Raw genomic sequence first — 22,148 nt, 5'->3', positions numbered from 1 at the left:
GGGCAGCCAGCTGGAGCGTCTTCTCCCTGCTCTGAGCTTCTGTAGCTTGCAGTCCCTACAAAACTCCCAGATACCTTTACCCTACTTCTAGGACCTTAGTGGGGGCACTTTCCATGGAAATTCAATTCAGGCAGGATGTGACAGAGACTTCCTCGTTTTGTTCTGTCCATCTTGGTTTTTATAACAAAGGGCAGAGCAAGCAGCATGTGTCTTAATGTGGAAGGTGGGTGGATAATTCTGTCAGAGAAGAGCTGGTCCCTTCTACTGCGCTGCCAGCTCGTGTCTAGGGGACCTTAGCATCTGGAGCCAGGATACTTTGCGATTGTCTCCCTTGCAGGGAACTTGAGATCACCTGTCATTTTGGACCCTTTGCTGCTACCTGCCAGGTATGTGACTCAATGCTGTCTAAACCTCCACCTTTCAGAAATGGGACGCAGAAAATGAGGGCTGAGGTGATAGCACAGCATGGGTTGGTACCATCTTATCAGCTGAACCTGGCTGCAGGATAAGGATGTCAGTGTGACCGAGGGGAGATGCCTGTTCTGGCAGCTCCACCTGAAGAGGAAGGATTCAGACACATCCCATTTTCCCCTCAAGCCATATGAAGCCTCACTGAAGATCTCTCCTTGGGGAAATTCATCTCCCTTAGAGACCAGGGGTGTACATACGCTTCTGGACCTATTGAAATAAAACCAAAGCAAGCCAGAGAGCATTAATTAGCAGTTTGCAGAGGGTAAAGCATTGCCTTGGGTGCTGGAAGAGGAGAGGGTGCAAGAACGCAAAAGTCCTACCCCTGAGGGCTTAAAGCTTAGGACACAGGGAATGAGAGAGGGGCAAAGCACACACAGCCCAAGCCTACAAAAGCAGCAAAAGCAAAATCAAACAATGTTTAATGAGAAACTCAAGAGCTGAAGGACTGGAAATCAAGAAAACATTAATGTTGTTCAGGAGTTGGAGATGCAGGAAGAGAAAACTGGAATGAAGCTGGAGTGTGGCCAGGTAAAAAATGAGAAGGAACAAAGAAAGAAGAGGGAAGATAAACTTGGGTGGAGGGTAGCAGCATTTCAGCAGCACTTCTTTGGCATTGGTGTGCACAACCCTTATATCTCCCTGTGTCTTCAGAGGCTCCCTGGAGAGTGGGGGGCGTGTTCCCCACCAGCAGAGCTTAGCTCTAACTTAAGACCCCCGTTTTGGCCATCCTTCTCCTCCCTGGGTCTTCCATCTTTCTCAAATCTGCAACGTGTCCAGTCTCTCACCTTTCCCCAGCAAAACCTCCCCATCAGAAAAGGAAGCTGAAATCCATTTCCACTGTGATGTGAATAGCTGCGATCAGAAGGGGTTTCCCCTCAGAGGGGTAAGGATCAGAGCATTTCAACTGCTGAGGGAGGTTGTAATAGGGAAACTTCTGGCAGCAAATGGGGAGGAGCATGCTCTTTAGAACAGGAAGGGAGCATTCAGCCCCTCTGATTTCCCTTCAAGAATTCACCAGACAGCCTCCCTCCAATTAAAGGCTTTAAAATCAGCTCCTTGGGTGTTAGAAGCAAAGGTACTATGGGGCATGACCTCCTGCTGGAGAAGATGCTGTTGACAAGGTCTGAGGGAAACACTCATTTTAAGCTGTTTTATCAGAAGTGGTTTTGTTTGTATTCACTTATTGGTTGGTTAGTCTTGCGGCTGACATCTGGGGACTCAAGCCACTTCTTCAATTGCCGGGAGATGCTGTCAGGGTGAGTGCTGCAGTCTGTGACCAGGTGGTCCCTAACAGGGGTCGTGACTTGGGGGACAGGAGAACTGAGGTGCACCCAGCCTTGACACGACACTGCTGGTGAGGAAGATTCGTCCAGAGAAGTGCAGAGCTTGGGAGGAACTCCCCCAACTCCACCACCTTCCAGTCATGTGTGCGGGGCAAGTCACTTAGCCTCCCTCTGCTTCAGTTTCCTTGTCTTTATCTTGGTCCTATAATAGTAATAATACTTCTGATATAGGATAGTCCTGGGTAGATAGTAAGCACTCAATTCATATTAGTTTTTATTATTGTGGACACATGCATGTATGTATGTGTGTTTATGACCTCTTCCATCTGCAGCCTCAGTGACTGAAATCACGAGTGTATCACAACAGAGAACTGCAGTCCTGATAGTAATTCCAGGGTCTGGAACGCACGGACTGACTGATAGATGGCAGCTTCCTCCTTGCCCAGGAATATGGGACCTTGAATACCGATTCTGCTGTGAGGTGCCCCTTCCTCCAGCTGTGGGCCTATCTAATGCCCTGTTGCGGCCTTGGGAACACCCAAGTTGTTCCTAGCACAAGTCTTGACTAATTCCTCAGAGTCTGGCCAGTCCGTATGGATCCGTAAACACCCTCTGAGCCCCTCTAGTTTTGGAAGGCGTTAGCTGGTGCTGATGTATCCTTAGAGCTTCCCATTTATAGAGCTCTATGGCCTTTGCTCCCAGTTGGTGGGCCTGTCGCAGACACATTCCTGCTGGCAGCCAAAAGGGTGAAAGGCTAGACTGCCCAGCCTGAGCCTGGACTCTGGCCCAGGGCCTCTGTTCCGCTGGTTATTGTGTGACCATATTCCAATAGCTGCTGGCCATCAAAACAGCCAGGCCCCCTTGAAAGGGGACTCTAATCTCCTTCCTTAGGGGCCCCTTCTGATGCATGAATGGAGACTCCCCAACTTAGCCTCTGCTTTCCATGAGGCAAGGCCCCTGACCGACTGACTCACAGGCCATCGCCCCTCCCTCTGGCCGTGGTCCTGTCAGCCCAGGTCCTTCCAGCACAGAGGTCATTCATGTTGCCTGCCTTCCGTTAACTTACCTGCACACCTTCTCAGACCATCTTCTGCTACGTGACCAGCAGTTTTAAAGTCTTTCACATACTGCTAGCTTTTTTTTTCATTGTCAACTCTTTTATTCTAAGAATTTTGACAGTTTAGGTAAATTAATCAATTGAAAAAGAAGAGAAAAAAATCACGACCTGAATAGTTGCAGAAAAATAATTTACTAAAACCTAATATGGTTTTCTCTCAGCTTTATGAAGTATGATTGACAAATAAAAATGGTATACATTATTTATTTTTTAAACATATTTATTTACTTGGCTGTGTTGGGTCTTAGCTGTGGCATACAGGATCTTTAGTTGTGGCACGTTAAATTTTAGTCACGGCATGTGGGATCTAGTTCCCTGACCAGGGATTGAACCTGGGCCCCTGCATTGGCAGTGGAAAATCCTATATACAGGATCACCAGGGAAGACCCCCAAATTGTATATATTTGTACCATATGATATCTTGATAAATGCATTCATTGTGAAATGCATTTCACATTATGTGAAATAATAATCACGACCAAACTAATTAACATATCTACCATCTCACATAGTTATCTTTTTTGTTTGTTGTGAGAACACTAAAACTTTAATCTTAGCAAAATTTAAGTATACAATACAGTATTATTAATTATGATCACCGTGCTATACATTAGATCTTCAGAACTTATTCATCTTATAACTGAAAGCTTGTACCATTTGACCAACATGTACCACATTTCCCCACCCTCTTCCCCTGCTAACCATCATTCAACTCTTTGAATTCAACTTCTTTTTTTTATGGTAAACTTTCATATGTAGAATGGATAAACAAAGTCTTACTGTATAGCATAGAAAACTATATTCAATATCCTACGATAAACCATAATGAAAATATTTTTAAAAAAGAAAGTGGATCGAACTTGGGTCTCCTGCATTGCAGGCAGATTCTTTACCGTCTGAGCCACCAGGGAAGTCTCTATAACCCAAACTGTGTGTGTGTTAGTCACTCAGTCGTGTCCAACTCTGTGATCTCATGGACTGTAGCCCACCAGGCTTCTCTGTCCCTGGTATTCTCCAGGCAAGAATATTGTGTGGGTAGCCATTCCTTTCTCCAGGGGATCTTCCCAACCCAGGGATCAAACCCAGGTCTCCCCACATTGCAGGCAGATTCTTTACCATCTGAACCACCAGGGAAGCCCAACACAAACCATAATGGAAATAAATATTTTTAAAAAAAGAATGAATCACTTTACTGTACAGCAGTAGTTAAAACATTGTAAATCAACTACACAATAAAAAAAGAACTAAAGTCCTCCATGTAAACCCTGCTGGTGATATTACCGATGGTGTGGCTGGGGCTCTGTAGCCACAAGACCCCAGGAACAGGTGCCACCTCGCAGGTCTGTGGGAAAAGGAAAACCAAACAGTGGATGGAGTGGGATGGCAGACAGAGGGAGAGGGGAGACCGGGGAAGCTGGAGAGTAGAAACTGCCATGGGCCTTTCTGCCCTGGGATGCTATGATGGAGTGAAAGGAGAGGGATGTAACCTCTAGAAGAAGATGGGGAGCAGAAAGCAGATGCTTGGAAGTTGGAGGCAGAGGGAGGAGCTGATTTTTCTTTAAAGAGCATCCATCTCACCTTGGAGACTTAACAGCCCTCTGAGATGGATTGGTTTCTTCCATTGTTCAAGTGAAAAAATTAAGGTTCAGCAAGTTACATAATCTGCCTAAAGTCCCACAACTAAATAGAGGAGAAATATGGGAAGACTTGTATATTTCCCAATATGAATCTGCTACTCTGATTCTCATATTCTCAGGCTCACTGATTCTCATATTACATTACCTCAGCTCCCCAAGGGGCATCAGGAGTGAAGAGGGAACAGCCCTTGCTTGCACTGGGGCTGGATCTCTGGGGCCGGATCTCTGGGGCCACAGGTGGGTATGGGGAGGGATCAATGAGACAGCCCCATCACTGTGGTCTTAAAGATGCTATTGACTCAGTGACAGTCACCAACTGACCTCCTGGGAACTCCACCTGAGGTCTCAGGGCTGGAAAAAGGTGTCTTAGGTGTGGCTGGAGTTAAAAGGCAGCCAGGCGTGCATGCCACTTAGGAAAGTGCACTGTGTTTGTTCCTCTGTTTTGTGAACCTGATGTTCCAGGTCAAAGGGAATCGGGAATAGGTTTGGACAGAGAAAAGGAAAACGCATCTGAGAGTTCTTATAGATTTCCCTTTGTTTGGGCCAAGTCACTGAAACCTAACTCAGCTCCCACACAATGCATGGCTCTATTCCTGGCTCAAAACAATGCAAAACTCAGAAGCTGCTTCCTCTGGGATCCTTTGACCCTGTCCTCTTGGAGGACTGTGAGTCCAAGCAAGGGTCAACACCACTACAAGCAATGCTGCCTGTTAAAATTAGAATCAACTCTCACATCTGGCTATGACTGAAAAAAAGTCAGGCACTAGAGCTTGCAAGTACCTGAAAAAAATAGACTTGAGGCAATAACAGATGTCAGGCCTGATACGTGGAGTTCTAACTCTACTGCATCACTCTGTATGTCTTTATCCCTCTGCAGGTGGCCCCCACTGCTGTGGAAAAGTGATGGATTTCTCAGTCTGCCTGAACTCCTACCAGCGAGGACGTCTGCCCAGCAGTCTCTTCTTCCTCACTCACCTGCTCCTCCTCCCCCAGCCCAGGGCGATGCACTCAGGTAACACGTCTAATCTGCATCCCAGACAGCCGGGACCTCAGTGAGCACATCAGCTTCTGCCCACCCCTTCTGCAGGTTATTCCAGGACTGAGATCTTGCAGCCTTTTCCTAGGCTGTCTCAGGGGCTAAACAATAAGCCCTCCATCCCAGTTGTTAAAGAGTCACTGACCCTGAGCACCATTCAGCCCCTCAGTGCTCCTCCACCATCCTTTCAGGGCCCCCCTAACCCCAACAACTCCACAGCTCACAACCATGGCAGAAGGCATAGCGGGAGGGTGCCAGGAAAGTCTTATTGGTCTGTTCTTAGGCTGAACCAGTCGGAAAATATTTTTAACTCCTCTCCTGCGATATAAGCCATAGCTTTTGAAGAGCAGAAAGGATCCTGGTCATACCATCTCTCATGAAAGAAGCAACTAACAGAGAATGTAAACTAATTATGCCAATAGAATTCCCCAACTCCCTGAGCTGGAAACCAGGGATACCAAAGTGATAGACAACGCACAGCTCAAATCCTCAGTCAGTTCAAGGAAGGTGAACAGACATGATATACATGACTGTCCAGCTGTGTGACCAGAGCTGCAAGAGAAACATACCCAAGGATCTGGGATCACAGCTAAGAGACCAATTTGTTTTTTCCAGAAAGCCAAGAAGGGCCATAGAGAGGAGGTACTGTTTGAGTAGAACCTTGCAGGAGACAGTCTGTAGGAAGATGAGAGATGGAGAGTAAACTGAGGCAGGGTATGCCCAGGAAAAGGGGCAGGCATCAGGCATGGGAGCAGCGGCAGCTGGAGAGAACCTGAAGAGGGAAGCTGGTAGGAGCGGTGTCCAGGCTACACCTGGGGCAACAAGGGGTCTCATATGGAGAGAAGAAAGGTGCTCCCATGCTATATAGGCAAAGTGAAGGATGGGAGGAATTCATAAAGGAAGAATTGGGGGTGGGATTAAGCTGAGCTTTGAAAGAAGGAAAGGAGGGGCACAGAAGCCAGAAAAAAATGAATGAAGGCATGCTGGGTGGAAAGGCACCGCAGCAGGAACAGCAACTCTCATGGAAATTGCTGAAAATAGGGAGTAAAGCAGCCATGTGGAGACATCACTGCAGAGGACAATCAAATGAAAGATCCAGATAAATAAAAATCTCGACAGCAGGATTTGATCTTAGATAGGAAAACCCATGAGGCAAGAAGCACCCCCCATCAATTATTTTAATATTCTTTGTTATTATAGAAGCTGTGTGTGTACATTATAAAATATTAGAAAATCAGACAAAGCAAAAATAAGAAAACATCTATTCGCACCATGCAGAAATGATCACCATCAATAATTTGGTCTTTCTTCTTTCAGATTTTTTATTCTGCACATTTATGCCAACACATCAATTTTTATTCACATAAGAGGATAATGTACATTTTTTTTTCTGCCAAAGATTCCATTTAATTTAATGCCCTGGCCATATTGAGACAACCATCCCCTGAATAATATTGGCAGCTGGTTGATTCAAACCAGCTACCAGTAGCCCACCACACATTTTTATCTGGTTGTAATGTGTTTTGTGTAGTTTTTAATGTGGCATATCCAACTATTTCATGACAATTACTTGTTCAAGAAACAGGATTGGTTGTCCTGTAGAGTGTTTCACCTTTGTCATTTGAATAGTTCACTGTGGATTTCTGAGCTGCAGAAAACAAATAAACATATTTTTGAGGTATTAAATTACATGGAACTGTTGGCCAAAAAAAAAAAAAAAAAACACCACAAAACATATGTACACTATGTTAATCTGGGCCACTGTCTGGGATCTTGTCCTAGAGGAGATCAGGGTGGTAGGCCATGAGGAACCCATTCTGGCACACGTCGGGGAAGAAGTGGAATTCTCCTGCCACCTGTCACCATATCGAGACGCTGAGCACATGGAGATCCTCTGGTTCCGGAGCCAGGCCTCCAACGTGGTGCACTTGTACCGGGAGCATCAGGAGGTCTATGGCTGGCAGATGAAGCAGTTCCAGAACAGGACCCAACTCATCACGGAGGACATCGCAGATGGCAGCGTGACTCTGCGGCTCCATGGCGTGGTCCCCGCCGACGAGGGTCTGTATGGGTGCCGCTTCCACTCCAGCGACTTCACTGGGGAAGCGACCTGGGAGCTGGAGGTAGCAGGTGCGTGACCCGGTCAATCCCCAACACAGAGGGGAGAAGGATCCATTTGGAGAGAGCTCAAGAGAAGATAGATTGAAAAGCACAGAGAAAGGGAAATTTTCTCTAATTAAAAAAAAAAAAGAATATTAAGAAAGATTCATTAGGAAATGAACCCCACCAAATGCACACATAATGGCCCTTAAACAAAGGAAAAGACAATTATTTTACTCACAGTGAGGAAAAGGCAAATTAAAACTACAGAGAGGTAATTTTTCCCTATCAGACTGACAAACATTCAATAGTTGGACTACCCACTCTTGATGGAGGAAGCAGGCCCCTTCTTACTGTGCTGATGGAATTCAAAGTCCCGAGCTCCAGGGTAGGGGGGATTTGGCAATAGCTAACAGGACTTCCTTTGTGTCTGCCTTTGAACAGCAATTCCACCTCTGGGAGTTGACCCTAGAGATATACCTCCCCCAACTCCAATAAGAAAGAAAAGCATTTGTATAAATTTACATTGTATAGCGGTGTTTCTGCTGTTCAGTCCCTAAAGTCATGTCCAAGTTTTTGTGATCACGTGGCCTACAGCACATCAGGCTCCTCTGTCTTCCTCAAATTCATGTCCATTGATTCATTGATGTCACATAACCAACTCATCCTGTACCACCCCCTTCTCCTCCTGCCTTCAGTCTTTCCCAGCATCAGGGTCTTTTCCAATGAGTCGGCTCCTTGCATCAGGTGGCCAAAGTATTGGAGCTTCAGCTTCAGCTTCAGTCCTTCCAACAAGTAGTTAGGGTTGATGGGAAACTCCCTAAATGTCCAAGCATAGGTGCTGAGTAAGGTCTATATGAAGCTATGTAGCCTAAAAAAAAAGAGAGAGAGAGAGAGAGAAAATGAGGATGAGCGCTAAGCTGATATGGAGTGATTTCTAGGGTGTTTTTAAGAGAAAAAAGCAAGATGCAAAAGAAGCTCTATAGCATATTAATTTTTGTGTAAGAAAGGAGGAGAAACATATCACAAAAGAAACATAGGAAGCTAATGAAACTGGTTACTTAAAGGAGAGGGAGCAATGAGATACAAAGGATGGAGAAAGGCCTGGGGCTTTTTTGACCTACTCGTTTCTTATAGCATTGATGTTTAAACCATATTAATATTTTGCATATTCAAAATATAAAGCTAGTTTACTTGGGTAGAGAGATTTTAAAAAAGTATGCATAACAAAGATACTTTAGTTCTGGCAGGATTCAAGAGATAGAGAAGACAATCTCTTGAAATTTGGGATGGGATTACTCTTCAACCTAGGGGTACGGTCCTTTGCATTATATGGCTAAATACCAGCAGCCTTTCCCTATTTTAAGATGCCCTTCAGAGGTAGTGCTGTCCCCACATGCCATCTACAGTTTAGCCTGTCATTTATAGTCCATGGTGGACTGCAAGCCCACATGTGTTGAGTGGTCACAGTCACCATGCCTTATGGTGACTGCAAATGGTGAATGGTGATGAACTTCATGTACATCTGGGAAGGAGCCTGATCTTTCCTACTCTTCCTGCCTCTCCCAGGACTGGGCTCAGACCCTCATATCGCCATTGAGGGCTTCAAGGAGGGAGGCATTCAGCTAAGGTGCCACTCCAGTGGTTGGTACCCCAAGCCACAGGCTCAGTGGAGAGACCATCAGGGACGATGCCTGCCCCCGGAGACTGAAAACATCACTGAGGATGTCCAAGGCCTGTTCAGTCTGGAAACATCTGTGGTCGTCCAAGAGGGGGCCCACAGCAACGTGTCCTGCTCCATCCAGAACCAACTCCTAGGCCAAAAGAAAGAGTTTGTGATCCACATAGCAGGTCAGTGGGTGCCAGCTCACCCTCATCTTCTTAGTCTTCAAGTTCTCCATGTCCATTATCCCTATGTGTGTGTGTGCTCAGTCACTTCAATCGCGTTTGACTCTTTACAACCCCTTGGACTATAGCCTGCCACGCTCTTCTGTCCATGGGATTCTCCAGGCAAGTATACTGGAGTGGGTTGCCTTGTCCTCCTCCAGGCCATTATCTCCAAAACCATCTATTAGGACAGAAGGGCTCTGGAGCTTGGTTGTGTACAGGGCAGGCTGAACTTGACAACTGAAGCCATAATATTTAAAACCTACTAAGAGTACAGTAATTGGGGGAGGTTCCAGAAAGCCAATATTATTAGAGAGCATCATAAGAACCCACATGTTCCTAATTTTATCCCTCAAACAATATTTATTGAGCACTCACAATATTCCCCAAACCCCTGCCCTCAGGTGCACATCCCATGGGGGAAACAGATACACAAAAGAGTAAATTATAGCACATGTTCAGAGGTGTTAGGTGATACAGAGAAACATGAGGCAGGGAAGAGGGCTAAGTATGGTGGGTTGTGTATACATACATGGGTTTTAAAGTGGTGAATCAGGAAAGAAGACCGTTAGGCAATGAGTTGAAAGTGAGGCCATTATCTAGCATCAAAGTTTTATTATGAGGCCCCCACTGATGGATTTAATGTTCATAGGGATATATATGTGTGTGACACATAGTTCATCCAAAATTCACCTGGTAATTGGGTAACTGGTAACATCTGTGTGAGCTAATTGCTTTTATTGCAAAGGAGAAAGATATCTCTTATCTTGATGACAAGCATGTAGCTACAACTTGGAGCCAGGTGCCTAAGTGAAGCTCCCAGGAGGCCTGGAGATAGGAGTGCTTTCTTCTTGATGTTTCCACTTCAAAGAGATGGCTCTGAGCTCCTTAAGAAAATCATTCCTGGATTGTAGACCTTGAAGGTCCTTATATAACTTTCAGAAAGATTTATATACATCTTGAAGGAATGTGAGTGCTAAGTCACTTCAGTCGTGTCCGATTCCTTTTGACCCCATGAACTGTAGTCTGCTGGGCTCCTCTGTCCATGGGATTTTCCAAGCAAGAATACTGGAGTGTGTTGCCATTTCCTCCTCCAGGTGATCTTCCCGACCCAGGGACTGAACGCAGGTCTCTTGCATCTCCTGCACTGGCAGTCAGGTTCTTTTTTTTTAACCAGTTTTTTTTTTTAAATTAATTAATTTATTTTAATTGGAGGATAATCACTTTACAATATTGTGATGTTTTTGCCACACATCAGCATGAATCAGCCACAGGTATACATGTGTCCCCCCCATTCTGCGCCCACCTCCCTCCCACCCTATCCCTCTGGTTGTCCCAGAGCACCAGCTTTGGGTGCCCTGCTTCATGCATCAAACTTGCACTGGTCATCTATTTTACATATGGTAATGTACATGTTTCAGTGCTATTCTCTCAAATCCCGCCCTCACCTTCTCCCACTGAGTCCAAAAGTTTGTTCTTTACATCTGTGTCTCCTGCATATAGGATCACCAGTACCATCTTTGTAAATTCCATATATATGCATTAATATACAGTATTTGGTTTTTTTTGACTTCACTCTGTATAATAGGCTCCAGGTTCAGCCACCTCAATTAGAACCGACTCAAATGCATTCGTTTTATAGCTGAGTAATATTTCATTGTGTATATGTACCACAACTTCTTTGTGCATTCATCTACTGATGGACATCTAGGTTGCTTCCATGTCCTAGCTATTGTAAACAGTGTTGCAGTGAATGTGTGCAGGGTATGTGTGTCTCTTTCAATTCTGGTTTCCTCAGGTTTCCTCTGGTTTCCACCATGCCCAGTAGTGGGATTGCTGGGTCATATGGCAGTTATATTCCCATTTTTTTTAAGGAATTCTCACACTGTTCTCCATAGTGACTGTACCAGTTTGCATTCCCACCAACAGTGCAAGAGGGTTCCCTTTTCTCCACACCCTCTCCAGCATATATTGTTTGTAGACTTTTTGATGATGGCCATTCTGACTGGTGTGAGATGATACCTCACTGTGGTTTTGATTTGGATTTCTCTAACAATGAGTGATGTTGAGTATCTTTTCATGTGTTTATTAGCTATTGGTATGTCTTCTTTGGAGAAATGTCTGTTAGGTCTTTTGCCCACTTTTTGATTGGGTTGTTCGTTTTTCTGGTATTGAGATGCATGAGCTGCTTGTATAGTTTGGAGATTAATTCTTTGTCAGTTATTTCATTTGCTATTATTTTCTCTCATTCTTAGGGCTGTCTTTTCACCTTGCTTATAGTTTCCTTCTTTGTGCAAACGCTTTTAGGTTTAATTAGGTCCCGTTTGTTTATTTTTGTTTTTATTTCCATTACTCTGGGAGATGGGTCATAGAGGATCTTGCTGTGATTTATGTCAGAGAGTGTTAGCAGTTGAGTTCTTTGCCACTAGTGTCACCTGGGAAGCACTTGAAGGGATAGAGAAAGAATTTATAAATTTTCTAAAGGAAACAGTCTAAGAGAAGAACGGGAATCTTGCTCACTTTTTTGCACAAATTTTTAAATTTGTGTTTAACCTTGACAAAGGGTGTTGGTCACATGGATTTCTGCAAGGAGACCATTTAGGTAGAGGGAACAGCAAGTGCAAAGGTCCTGGGGTGGAAACGTGTATAGCTATTGGAGGAGCTGGAAAGACGCAGGAAAGGCTGGAACAGAGAGCCAGATGGAGATCAAAGGTCATCAAGGCATAGGACTCTGAGCTCTTTACCTCCTAGGTCAGTGCTTCAAAAACCATCTGTGGTGAAGGACCAGTCCTTTGTGGCTCAATACTTTTACCAAGATAATAAAAATGCACTGCTAAAAAAAAGAAAATTAAAAACCAACCAAAACAACACATTATGTTAAGTAAAATAAAAACAAACACAAAGGGACAAATATTGTATGATTCTATTTATATGAGGTACCCAGCATCGTCAATTCATAGAGAGGAAAAGCAGAATAGAAGTTATTAGTGGCTGGGGTGGGAAGATTGGGGAGTTAGTGTTTAATGGTTACAGACTCTCAGTTTGGGACAATTAAAAAAAGTTCTGCTGGTGTTGGTGGCACAACTATGTTGGTGTACCTTTTTATTTTTTGTTTTTTTGGCCACACCACATGGCTTGCAGGATCTGAGTTCCTCAACCAGGGATTGAACTCAGTGGACTGCCAGAGAATTTCCAGTGTTAATGTACTTAATGCCACTGAACTATAAACTTAAAATGGTTAAGATAGTAAATTTTATGTTATGTTTATTTTACTGCAATAAAAAAGAAAAAATGAAAGACCATTGAGATAAAAGCACCAATTTCATTATCTTCAACAGACATAAAATTATTCTGTTAAATTTCAACAAGAGTTTCTAGAGAATTGCTCTGTTTTGCATGTATTTCTTTACTGTCTGGCCACTGTCTCTGTAAGCTCTGCAGCACACTCTGCTTCTGGGCAGATCCTCCTTAGGACTCCTGGAGTGGGAAGAGGGGAACTGTCAGTCAGCCCTACATGGCTTTGCTAACATTTCTTGCAAAGGTGTGATAAGAAGTAGAAGACAGGTGCTTTCATGAAGGGCAAGATGACACATGGATTCGTCAGAGCAATCAGTTCAGTTCAGTTTAATCACTCAGTCGTGTCCGACTCTTTGCGACCCCATGGACTGTAGTATGCCAGGCTTCCCTGTGCATCACCAACTCCCAGAGCTTACTCAGACTCATGTCCACCAAGTCGGTGATGCCTTCCAACAATATCATCCTCTGTTGTCCCCTTCTGCTCCCTTCAATCTTTCCCAGCATCAGGGTCTTTTCAAATGAGTCAGTTCTTTGCATCAGATGGCCAAAGTATTGGAGTTTCAACGTCAGCATCAGTCCTTCCAGTGAATATTCAGGACTGATTTCCCTTAGGATGGACTGATTGGATCTCCTTGCAGTTCAAGGGACTCTCAAGAGTCTTCTCCAACACCACAGTTCAAAAGCATCAATTCTTCAGCACTCAGCTTTCTTCATAGTCCAACTCTCACATTCATACATGACTACTGGAAAAACCATAGCTCTGACTAGATGGACCTTTATTGGCGAAGTAATGTCTCTGTTTTTTAATATGCTGTCTAGGTTGGTCATAACTTTCCTTCCAAGGAGCAAGCATCTTTTAATTTCATGGCTGAAGTCATCATCTGCAGTGATTTTGGAGTCCAAAATTATAAAGTCTGTCACTGTTTCCATTGTTTCCCCATCCATTTCCCATAAAGTGATGGGACTGGATGCCATGATCTTAGTTTTCTGAAATGTTGAGTTTTAAGCCAACTTTTTCACTCTCTTCTTTCACTTTCATCAAGAGGCTCTTCAGTTCCTCTTCGCTTTCTGCCATAAGGATGGTGTCATCTGCATATCTAAGGTTATTGATATTTCTCCCAGCAATCTTGATTCCAGCTTCTGCTTCATCCAACCCAGCATTTTGCATGATGTACTCTGCATATAAGTTAAATAAGCAGGGTGACAATATACAGCTTTGACATACTCCTTTCCCAATTTGGAACCAGTGTGTTGTTCCATGTCCAGTTCTTTTTTTTTTTTTTTTTTTTCATGTCCAGTTCTAACTGTTGCTTCTTGACCTGCACACAGATTTCTCAAGAGGCAGGTCAGGTGGTCTGGTATTCTCATCTCTTTAAGAATTTTCCACAGTTTGTCAGAGCAATAGGTAGCAATTATTCACTGGGTTTAAGATATCAACACCTTGATTTCTAATGTTCTTAGATGTAAAGCAAGAGTGAGAAGAAGTAGAGGGAGGTCAGGGCTTTGGTCACATAAGTTCTAAGATGAAGGACTGGGCAGAGCCCATCAGCTCCTTCCTTTTAGATCCCTCAGTTTGCAGTCTTTTCCCCTCTGTGCTGAGCAAGTTCAAGTTCCCACTCTTCCTCAGATGCTGCCTCTCCTGAGCACCATGTAATGGCTCTCATGCCCATTTTACAGATGGCTGGGGTGGGGCGCGTGATTCCCAGGTGGCTCAGTGGGAAAAGATCTGCCTGCCATGCAGGAGACACATGAAATGTGGGTTCAATCGCTGGATATGAAGATCCCCCGGAGGAGGGCATGGCAACCCACTCCAGTATTCTTGCCTTGAGAATCCCATGGACAGAGGAGCCTGGTGGGTTACAGTTGATGGGGTTGCAAAGAGTTGAACACATGACTGAAGTGACTAAGCACGCACACACACTTGGTAGGGCCCAGGAAGTGCCAACCAGTCGCTAGAAAGATTTTCGGGCACACGGTGTCCGGACCAGTCTTCTCACTTAGGATTTAGTGATGAGTGGAGTGTTTTCCAGATGTGTTTTTACCCGGAACCTCTCCCTGGAAGAGAGCTTTCCTTGGGACTCTGGTGGGCCTGCTGCTCCTTCTGGCTTTCCTCATGATGCTGGTGCTGTACTTCTTTCGGAAGCAACGGAAGTCCCAAGGTACCAGGCAGTCAGGGGGCTGCCCTCCTGGAACTGGCTTTACCCAGGAGAAAAGTGGTGGAGGTGGCCATGGTGGTGGGGCAGGGAAGGCCACTGCTGAGGGGCCATCGTGCCCAGAGGCCGGGCTGGAATGGGACTCGGAAAACAGGCAGAGGAGCACACGCACTGACCTCTACTCCCCTTTTTTCTTCCTTTCAGAAAAGCTGAAGAAGCAGATAGAGAAAGACAAAGGTAAGCAGGAGGAAAGACGAGCTTTTCACCCACATCTCTGACTAACAGAAGTGGGGGCACTGAGTCAAGAAGAAAAGTAGGTCACAGGGGGTTAGGGGAGTTTGGGAGAGGGCAGAGAAGGATTGAGGCACAGGTTTATTTTCACTTATCTTGCCTTGGAGCCTGTTCCTCCCCCGTGTTCAGCCCAAACTGACTCTCCAGAGCATGTGGGTTCCAAGTCTGTGCACTTTGGAGAAGCAAGCCCTCAGTGATGAATGGCAATTTTTCTCTATTCTTTGTTTCTTTCTCCAGGGAAACTCACAGTGGAGCTGGGTAAGTTCTGGGTGCCATGCCCATTGTGCTGGCCCTGGGCTGGGGGGGGTAACCCATGGCAGAAGCAGGGGTTCAGTGATTTTAGGCCCCCTTTGGAGAGCACTGAATCACAGTGATCTAATTCTACATCCAGCCCTCTGCACATCCTGCCTTTCCCCTCCCAAATGGATGTGTGCACACCTGCCAAGGAAGTATGACTTAAGATTTTCTGGATAGATTTTGCCAGGCCCTCTCCTGCAAATTATATGATTCAGTTACAGTTCCACAGTTAAAGGTCTCCTTCTGGTTCATCTTCCTAGGATAGCCTTCTCTTTTTAAAGCAAATGTCACCGAGAAAGAAGGCATCTGTAATTTACCAAAGTGAAAGTAATTTATCAAATCCACTTTTCTCCCCAGGGGGACTCAGCACCTTGAAACCATGTTGGGGGAGGAGGAAAGAGTGGATTCAAAGGATGAGGGGATGGAGGAGAAGGTCACAATGGGTAGGGAAGACCTTGAGAACCACTTTGTCTGCCCCAGAAAAACACCAGACAAAATAGTGAAGTAGAAGCTTGTCTTGCAGTCTATCTAGTCATGCAGGGGAAAACAAACAAAAGGCAATTAACCAAACAACAACAAAACATCATGATAAGTCAATAACACCATGGTCTCAATTAGTATATATTATTGCCTTTCCTAGTCTTAACTTTTAAAAGATGGCACAGAGTAGAGAACTCATTTCTGGTGGCAAAATATCAGAGTCTTGGTATCTGGCCAGGGGAAATAATTGAGTGTGATATCCACCCAGTTTTTTAAATAATGTAACCAGTAAGTGACCTTGAGGTTCATGTAGGAGGTGCCCAGTGCCTGGACTTACACAAGTCTTCCTGCCTAGGAAAAGCTTGCAGTTTCAGGGCAAAAGTTTTCCCTTCCCAGCCCTGTGCAGATTTCTGCCATAGAGCAAAGAATAGGATGAGGAGTAAGAATCTTGCAGATGAGTGATGCAGCACCTAAAGCATGATTGGAATGAGTAGTAGTTTAAGACTATGAAACCTTGTCTCAGTGACCTAACTGCCTCGCAAAGATGGTTTCACTCATCCAAAGGCTGATATTTTCTCTGTGGGTTCTGCTTACAGGGAAGCTTCAGGTAGAGCTGGGTAAGTGACTCTCCCCCGCCCAGAACTATTTCTTCTTGTCTACCTTGTAGCATCTGGTTATCTGTGAATGTTCTTCTGATCTCCCAAGCAGGTATGATGGCCAGATTGGAACCCTGCTGGCTGTGTGGGTGGCAGGAGAAGGGGAGTGGAGCAGGGGTGGGTGCAAAATTTAATGTGTGAACAAGGAGGCTGAAGGGACTTTGTTCTAATTCTGCTTTTCCTTGGCTACTTCAGACTGGAGAAGGGCTGAAGGCCAGGCTGGTGAGTGAAGCCTATGTTTCTCCCACTGTCCACTTTATGTCTCAGCATCCTAGTCACCTGCTCTAACCAACTATGCTTCATTCTGATTTATTCCATTGCTACACACATGTATTAATCTTTGTCACTCGGTATAGGTTATATTTGACTTTGACTTTTATATTTATTTTTACATTGTCCTGAGGTGTAAGCATACAGTAAATCATTGGTGCCAATCCTGGTTGCACATCAGAATCACCTAGATTCCTGGTGCCTGCCCTCAAAGACTCTTACCTGTGGTTCTGGAATGGGCATGTTACCTTACATGTAAATATTTGTCCCTGTACCTTTTTCCATTTCCCCAGTAAAGCAACCACTAATGTGCATCTTTATTTTGTATGTATTCTTGCAAGAGGAGGCATTTCTGTTTTGTGCGCATACACTGTAGTTACTGTAAAGATATTTACGGTCTCATGCTGTTCCTTGCTTTTCTCACTCATCACTGTGCTTTAATATCCATCCCTGCTGCCACATGTAAATCTAGTCTGTATCTCCTCACTGCAGAGCACTCCATTTGAGCCAGCCACCCTCCTGGAGTAGACATCCAGCCTTCTTCTAGCTCCATATCACTACAGACCACTAGTGCTGAATAAATTGTCTTCTGGCCCTGTGTGGAGATTTCTCTAAAGGGAGAAGTGATGGCCCACTAGGGATGTCTCACTAAGTGGTATAGAGAGGGATTCCTGAAAGTAGCACCATCATCCCATGCCAGCAGTGCATGGAAGCTCCATGAGCCCACATCTCGTGTGAGCCAGCTTTCTAAGCTTGCCAGTCAATGGAGATAACTAATTATTCTTTGGGTTTGCAGTCATCTGAGCACTAAGAAATCTGAGCATCTCTTTACATGCTAGCTGGCTTTTGGGTTTCCTCTTCTGAAAATTGCCAGTTCATGTCCTTTGCCTATTTTCCATATGTTGTTGCTATCTTTTTCTTGTTGATTCACAGGACAGGGCTGGTGTCAGTGCTGGGGAATGGAGCCTTTTGGCTTGCAGGCATCCTTCATGCAATATTATTATTATTATTGTATAATATATATGATAGTAATCTCTCATTGTTATTACACATTGTGGATTCCTTCTTATCTTCTGTCATCTGCTATTAGCTTTGTCCAATGGTGCCCCTTATTGAAAAGAATTAGTTCTGATGAAATATAATTTATCGCACTTTTACTTTATGGTTTGTGTCTTTGAACTTTTGTTGAAGATCTTCTTCAGATTTAGGTCACAAATCTAGTCGCCTACATTTTCTTCTACTCACTTTATATGTTATGTGTAAGTTTTCTTATCCATCTAAAATTCACCTTTTTTATGTGGTGTTAGACAAGAATCCAGTAATTTTTCTCATATAAAGAGTTAGCTTTCCCAGTGCCACTTACTACACATATTTGTGACTTACCCATTGATGTGGACATCACCTTTAGTGCATATTCAGTTGCCATGTCTTGATGGGTCTGCCTCTTGGTCACCTATTACCTTGGCTTTTAAAGTACCTGAAAGTACAAGTTCTTCTCCATTTCCCCTTCCTTTTTAAAGTTCACAGACCTTTTTAAAATATAAATTTTAGGGTAAATTTATGAAGTTCCCCAAAACATCCAAAAGTAGTTTTAGCTGGGGTTGGTTTGAATTTACAGCTAAATTTAGGGAGGATTGAAATCTGTATAGATTTGAGTTATTGTATGCAAAAGCTCTAGATTTGTGAAGTTTTACTGGTTATTCTGATGCAAAATCAGGGTTGAAAGGCCCTGCTATAAATTTATGGAGCTCTGAAAACATCTTCTACTGCTTCTGCATTTTGTGACTTTGGTGCTCTCTTCTGTAATATAGGAGGAGATAAAACAAACCAGAAAGCCACACAGAATAGCTCCCAGTAAGAAAGACAGCAAGTCAGGGTGTCCAGAGGATGTCTTAGGACAGGAGCTGAGCTCAGCTGGGCCTCCTGGGGACTAAGCCAGTCAGAAATGGAGGCTTTATTTCCATCCTTCAAGGCATCCCAATTGCCTGTATTGGTTCTCTTTGCTCACATACTCTGTCATCCCACTAACCAGCACCACCTACGCCTGCACACAGCTTTGGCATAAGCCCGCACTGGCACCAGCCTCCCTACCCAATCCCAAATTCCTGGGAAGATGCCATGGTGGACCCAGGCTAGTCTGGGTCCAAACAAGTTATCTTGGTGGAAATGAGATTATTCAGTTTACAGGCATCCTTCATGCATCTTGAGGCTCCCTCAAGGTTCCAGAGTTACTGACTCAGATCTCTGAGCCTCTTTTTCTTCTCTGTTTGGTTTCAGAGTGGAGAGCAGCTCAACGACATGCAGGTAACTGAAACCAAGGAGCTGTATCTTGTGAATTAGGTTGGCTGGATCTTAATCAGAAGGGAGGTATCCAGAACTGAGATTAGAGGGTCTGTCCAGGAGCCAGGCATGGAGCCTGCATACAAACTCACAGGCTCACTTGCACACACACACAACGTGACACATATGCCTGCACACATACATGCTCATATGCACAAATGAGATTGCACTCACACATGCACACATTTGTGTGCACGCTGATGCTCCCACATGCATATAACTTTCTGGGTTTTACTAGATTTGTTTCCATTTGGCAGAACTTCCCACATTATCTGACAGAGGGATCCTTGGGGTCCCTGTCCATCAAATGAGTGTGATTGGGGCGGGGGGCGGGGGGCGGGGGGCGGGGAGGGGAGGGGGGGTGGGGGTTGGGGATAGGTTGCTGGAGTGCAGGGTACTGAACTAGATGATCTTAGGGGTCCCCTTCAGTTTTAAAATCCTAACATTGCTGTACAACAGAGGCCCAGAGCTCACCAGTGATCTCAAGGTCATACTGAGTGAGGAGAGCAGCCAGGAAGAACCAGTCCTAAGCTCCTTCCTATTGATTGTGTGTGTGTGTGCTGAGTCACTGCAGTCGTGTAGGACTCTGCCACCCTATGGGCTGTAGCCGGCCAGATTCCTCTGTCCATGGGATTCTCCAGGCAAGAATACTGGAGTGGGTTGCTATGCCCGCCTCCAGGGGATCTTCCCGACGCAGGGATCAACCCCTCTTGCTTATGTCTCGGGCATTGGCAGACGGGTTCTTTACCTCTAACGCTACCTGGGGAGCCCTCTTACAGTCCAGGTCTTGGGAAAAGTGAGCCCGCCTCCATCCCCACAAACCTCCCTCATTTGCTATCCATGCTCTGTATGGCACCATGGAATTCAAGAGCCTTCCGGTTCAGGAAGGAAATGAATTCCTCTTAACACTTTCAAAAGCTAGGGAGTGACTTCCGTGCCTCTTCAGTCCCAGGAGAGGGGTGACTATTCCACCGATTTCTCCATCGGGAGGACTAAAGGTTTGCCTAGCAGGGGAGGGGACAGGGATGTGGGTGGGGGCAGAATCGTCCCTGGCGGGCACTGACCCTGTGCCTTTGCGCAGTGGATGTGACCCTGGATCCTGGCTCCGCCCACCCCAGCCTGGAGGTTTCCGAGGATGGCAAAAGCGTGTCCTCACGCAGGATGGCGCCAGGCTCAGCGGTGGCCGACCCTCAGTGGTTCTCTGAGCAGACGTGCGTCCTGAGCCGGGAGCGCTTCTCCACTGGCCGCCACTACTGGGAGGTGCACGTGGGCCGCCGCAGCCGCTGGTTCCTCGGTGTGTGTCTGGCAGCGGTGCCGAGTGCAGGGCATGCTCGCATGAGCCCGGCGACTGGCTACTGGGTGATGGGGCTGTGGAACAGCTGTGAGTACTTCGTCCTAGACCAGCACCGCCTCCCGCTCAGCCTGCGCGTGCCGCCCCGCTGCGTGGGCATCTTTCTGGATGTTGAGGCTGGAAAGCTGTCCTTCTTCAATGTGTCCGACGGCTCCCACATTTTCACCTTCACTGACACCTTCTCGGGGATGCTCTGCGCGTATTTCAGGCCTAGAGCCCACGATGGCAGCGAACACCCAGATCCGCTCACCATCTGCCCATTACCAGTTGGTGAGAAGCGCGTCCTCGAAGAGGAGGACAGTGACGCCTGGTTTCAACCCTCTGAGTCCTCGAATCCTGCCCTGGGCCTGTGGTGAAGTGCTTTTGTGGCCACTGGACTGGGTCCTGGGCGGCTTCCTGGATACCCAGCTGGCGCTATGCTCTCCTGCTTCCTGTAAAGCCAACAGACACACTCACTGTCTGCTCCAGAATGTCGGCAAAAGCTAAAAGGATCAGTGTAGCAGAAAGGGGGCAAAGAGAGACCTTTGCCTATGTAGATGTGAATGTGTACATGTATGAATATGATTTTCTTCCCTTTTTTTTTTTTTAAAGAAAGACAATTCCAAAGCTTATGTGTGTGTGTTGTAGGATTGAGCAGATGAGTAAACATATATTCATGTTGCTAGGAGTCAGTGTTCACTGTGAAGACATGAAAGAAACTGGAATGGGGAGAAAAAGAGGAGATAATTTATCAGATAAGATTAGTGGTGTCAGTTAACCTCTGTATTTTAATATTTTTGTATGTATTTTCTAGAGCTAGAAAGGTCTGGAAACAATGACACTTCATAAGCAATAAGTTCACCTTAGGCTCAGATGCTAGTTCTCACTGCCAATTAGCACCAAAATGAACTTGGACACATGGTGAAAGTAGGGAACGTCTTTTGCTTTTATATACAAGAATGCTCAAAAATGAATGGGGACATAGCAAAAAGACACTGGAGCTAGGTGAAAGGGGCGCCATTGACCAGTTATAGGATAATTTGAACATTAAAATGAATAATGACAAGAATTGCCCAACAAGAGGTCAATTCAGTAAGTGTGCTGAGAGGTTTCTTTAGCCAGAGACAAGAGATACAAAAAGAAAAAAAACCCCACAGAACAAACAACAAAATATAAAAACATAAAACAAGACATAAGGGAAAGGAGAGAATGAAAGAATAACTGTGAACTCGAGGGTTTTACTATGTAATAGGTGCATATTGTTGATAAATAGACAGATGTGATATAGTTTGTAGCTCTGTCTACACTGAGGGCTTAGAAACAATAGTACCCCTGTACCAATGAGCACATCTAGCACTGAGATCTTAGTTTTTAGTTACTATTTACTACTGAAAGGAACCAAGGCTCCTTGGAGAAATGGTGGACTTCAGGGCCGGGGCAGGGAAAATACATGGTGAGATTCTGATCTATACTAGGAAATATTTGATTTCTGACCTAGATTTT

At 45.1% G+C, this 22,148-nt stretch overlaps 1 protein-coding gene across 1 annotated transcript; it reads left to right on the top strand.

Annotated features, from left to right (window-relative positions):
* Nucleotides 1-197: 197 nt before the first annotated feature.
* On the top strand, nucleotides 198-21,333 carry BTNL9 (butyrophilin like 9). The gene is made up of 11 exons (XM_043465679.1): nucleotides 198-386; nucleotides 5,386-5,520; nucleotides 7,327-7,674; nucleotides 9,214-9,495; nucleotides 14,859-14,987; nucleotides 15,186-15,218; nucleotides 15,510-15,530; nucleotides 16,646-16,666; nucleotides 16,901-16,927; nucleotides 19,253-19,279; nucleotides 20,397-21,333. The coding sequence occupies exons 2-11, from the start codon at nucleotides 5,412-5,414 to the stop codon at nucleotides 21,020-21,022; spliced, it is 1,623 nt and encodes a 540-aa protein (XP_043321614.1). The 5' UTR covers nucleotides 198-386; nucleotides 5,386-5,411; the 3' UTR covers nucleotides 21,023-21,333.
* The last annotated feature ends 815 nt before the right edge of the window (nucleotides 21,334-22,148 follow it).

The sequence above is a fragment of the Cervus canadensis genome, chromosome 4, assembly GCF_019320065.1.
Source record: "Cervus canadensis isolate Bull #8, Minnesota chromosome 4, ASM1932006v1, whole genome shotgun sequence".
Taxonomy (NCBI): Eukaryota; Metazoa; Chordata; class Mammalia; order Artiodactyla; family Cervidae; genus Cervus; species Cervus canadensis.
This window is presented reverse-complemented; position numbering and strand designations above follow the sequence as displayed.

Excerpts from the sequence above, each read along its gene's own strand:
- BTNL9 (XM_043465679.1), top strand. The coding sequence starts at position 5,412 with ATGGATTTCTCAGTCTGCCTGAACTCCTACCAGCGAGGACGTCTGCCC. Across the intron at positions 7,675-9,213 it reads CTGGGAGCTGGAGGTAGCAG|GACTGGGCTCAGACCCTCAT; the intron begins GTGCGTGACCCG and ends TGCCTCTCCCAG. Across the intron at positions 16,667-16,900 it reads GAAGCTTCAGGTAGAGCTGG|ACTGGAGAAGGGCTGAAGGC; the intron begins GTAAGTGACTCT and ends TGGCTACTTCAG.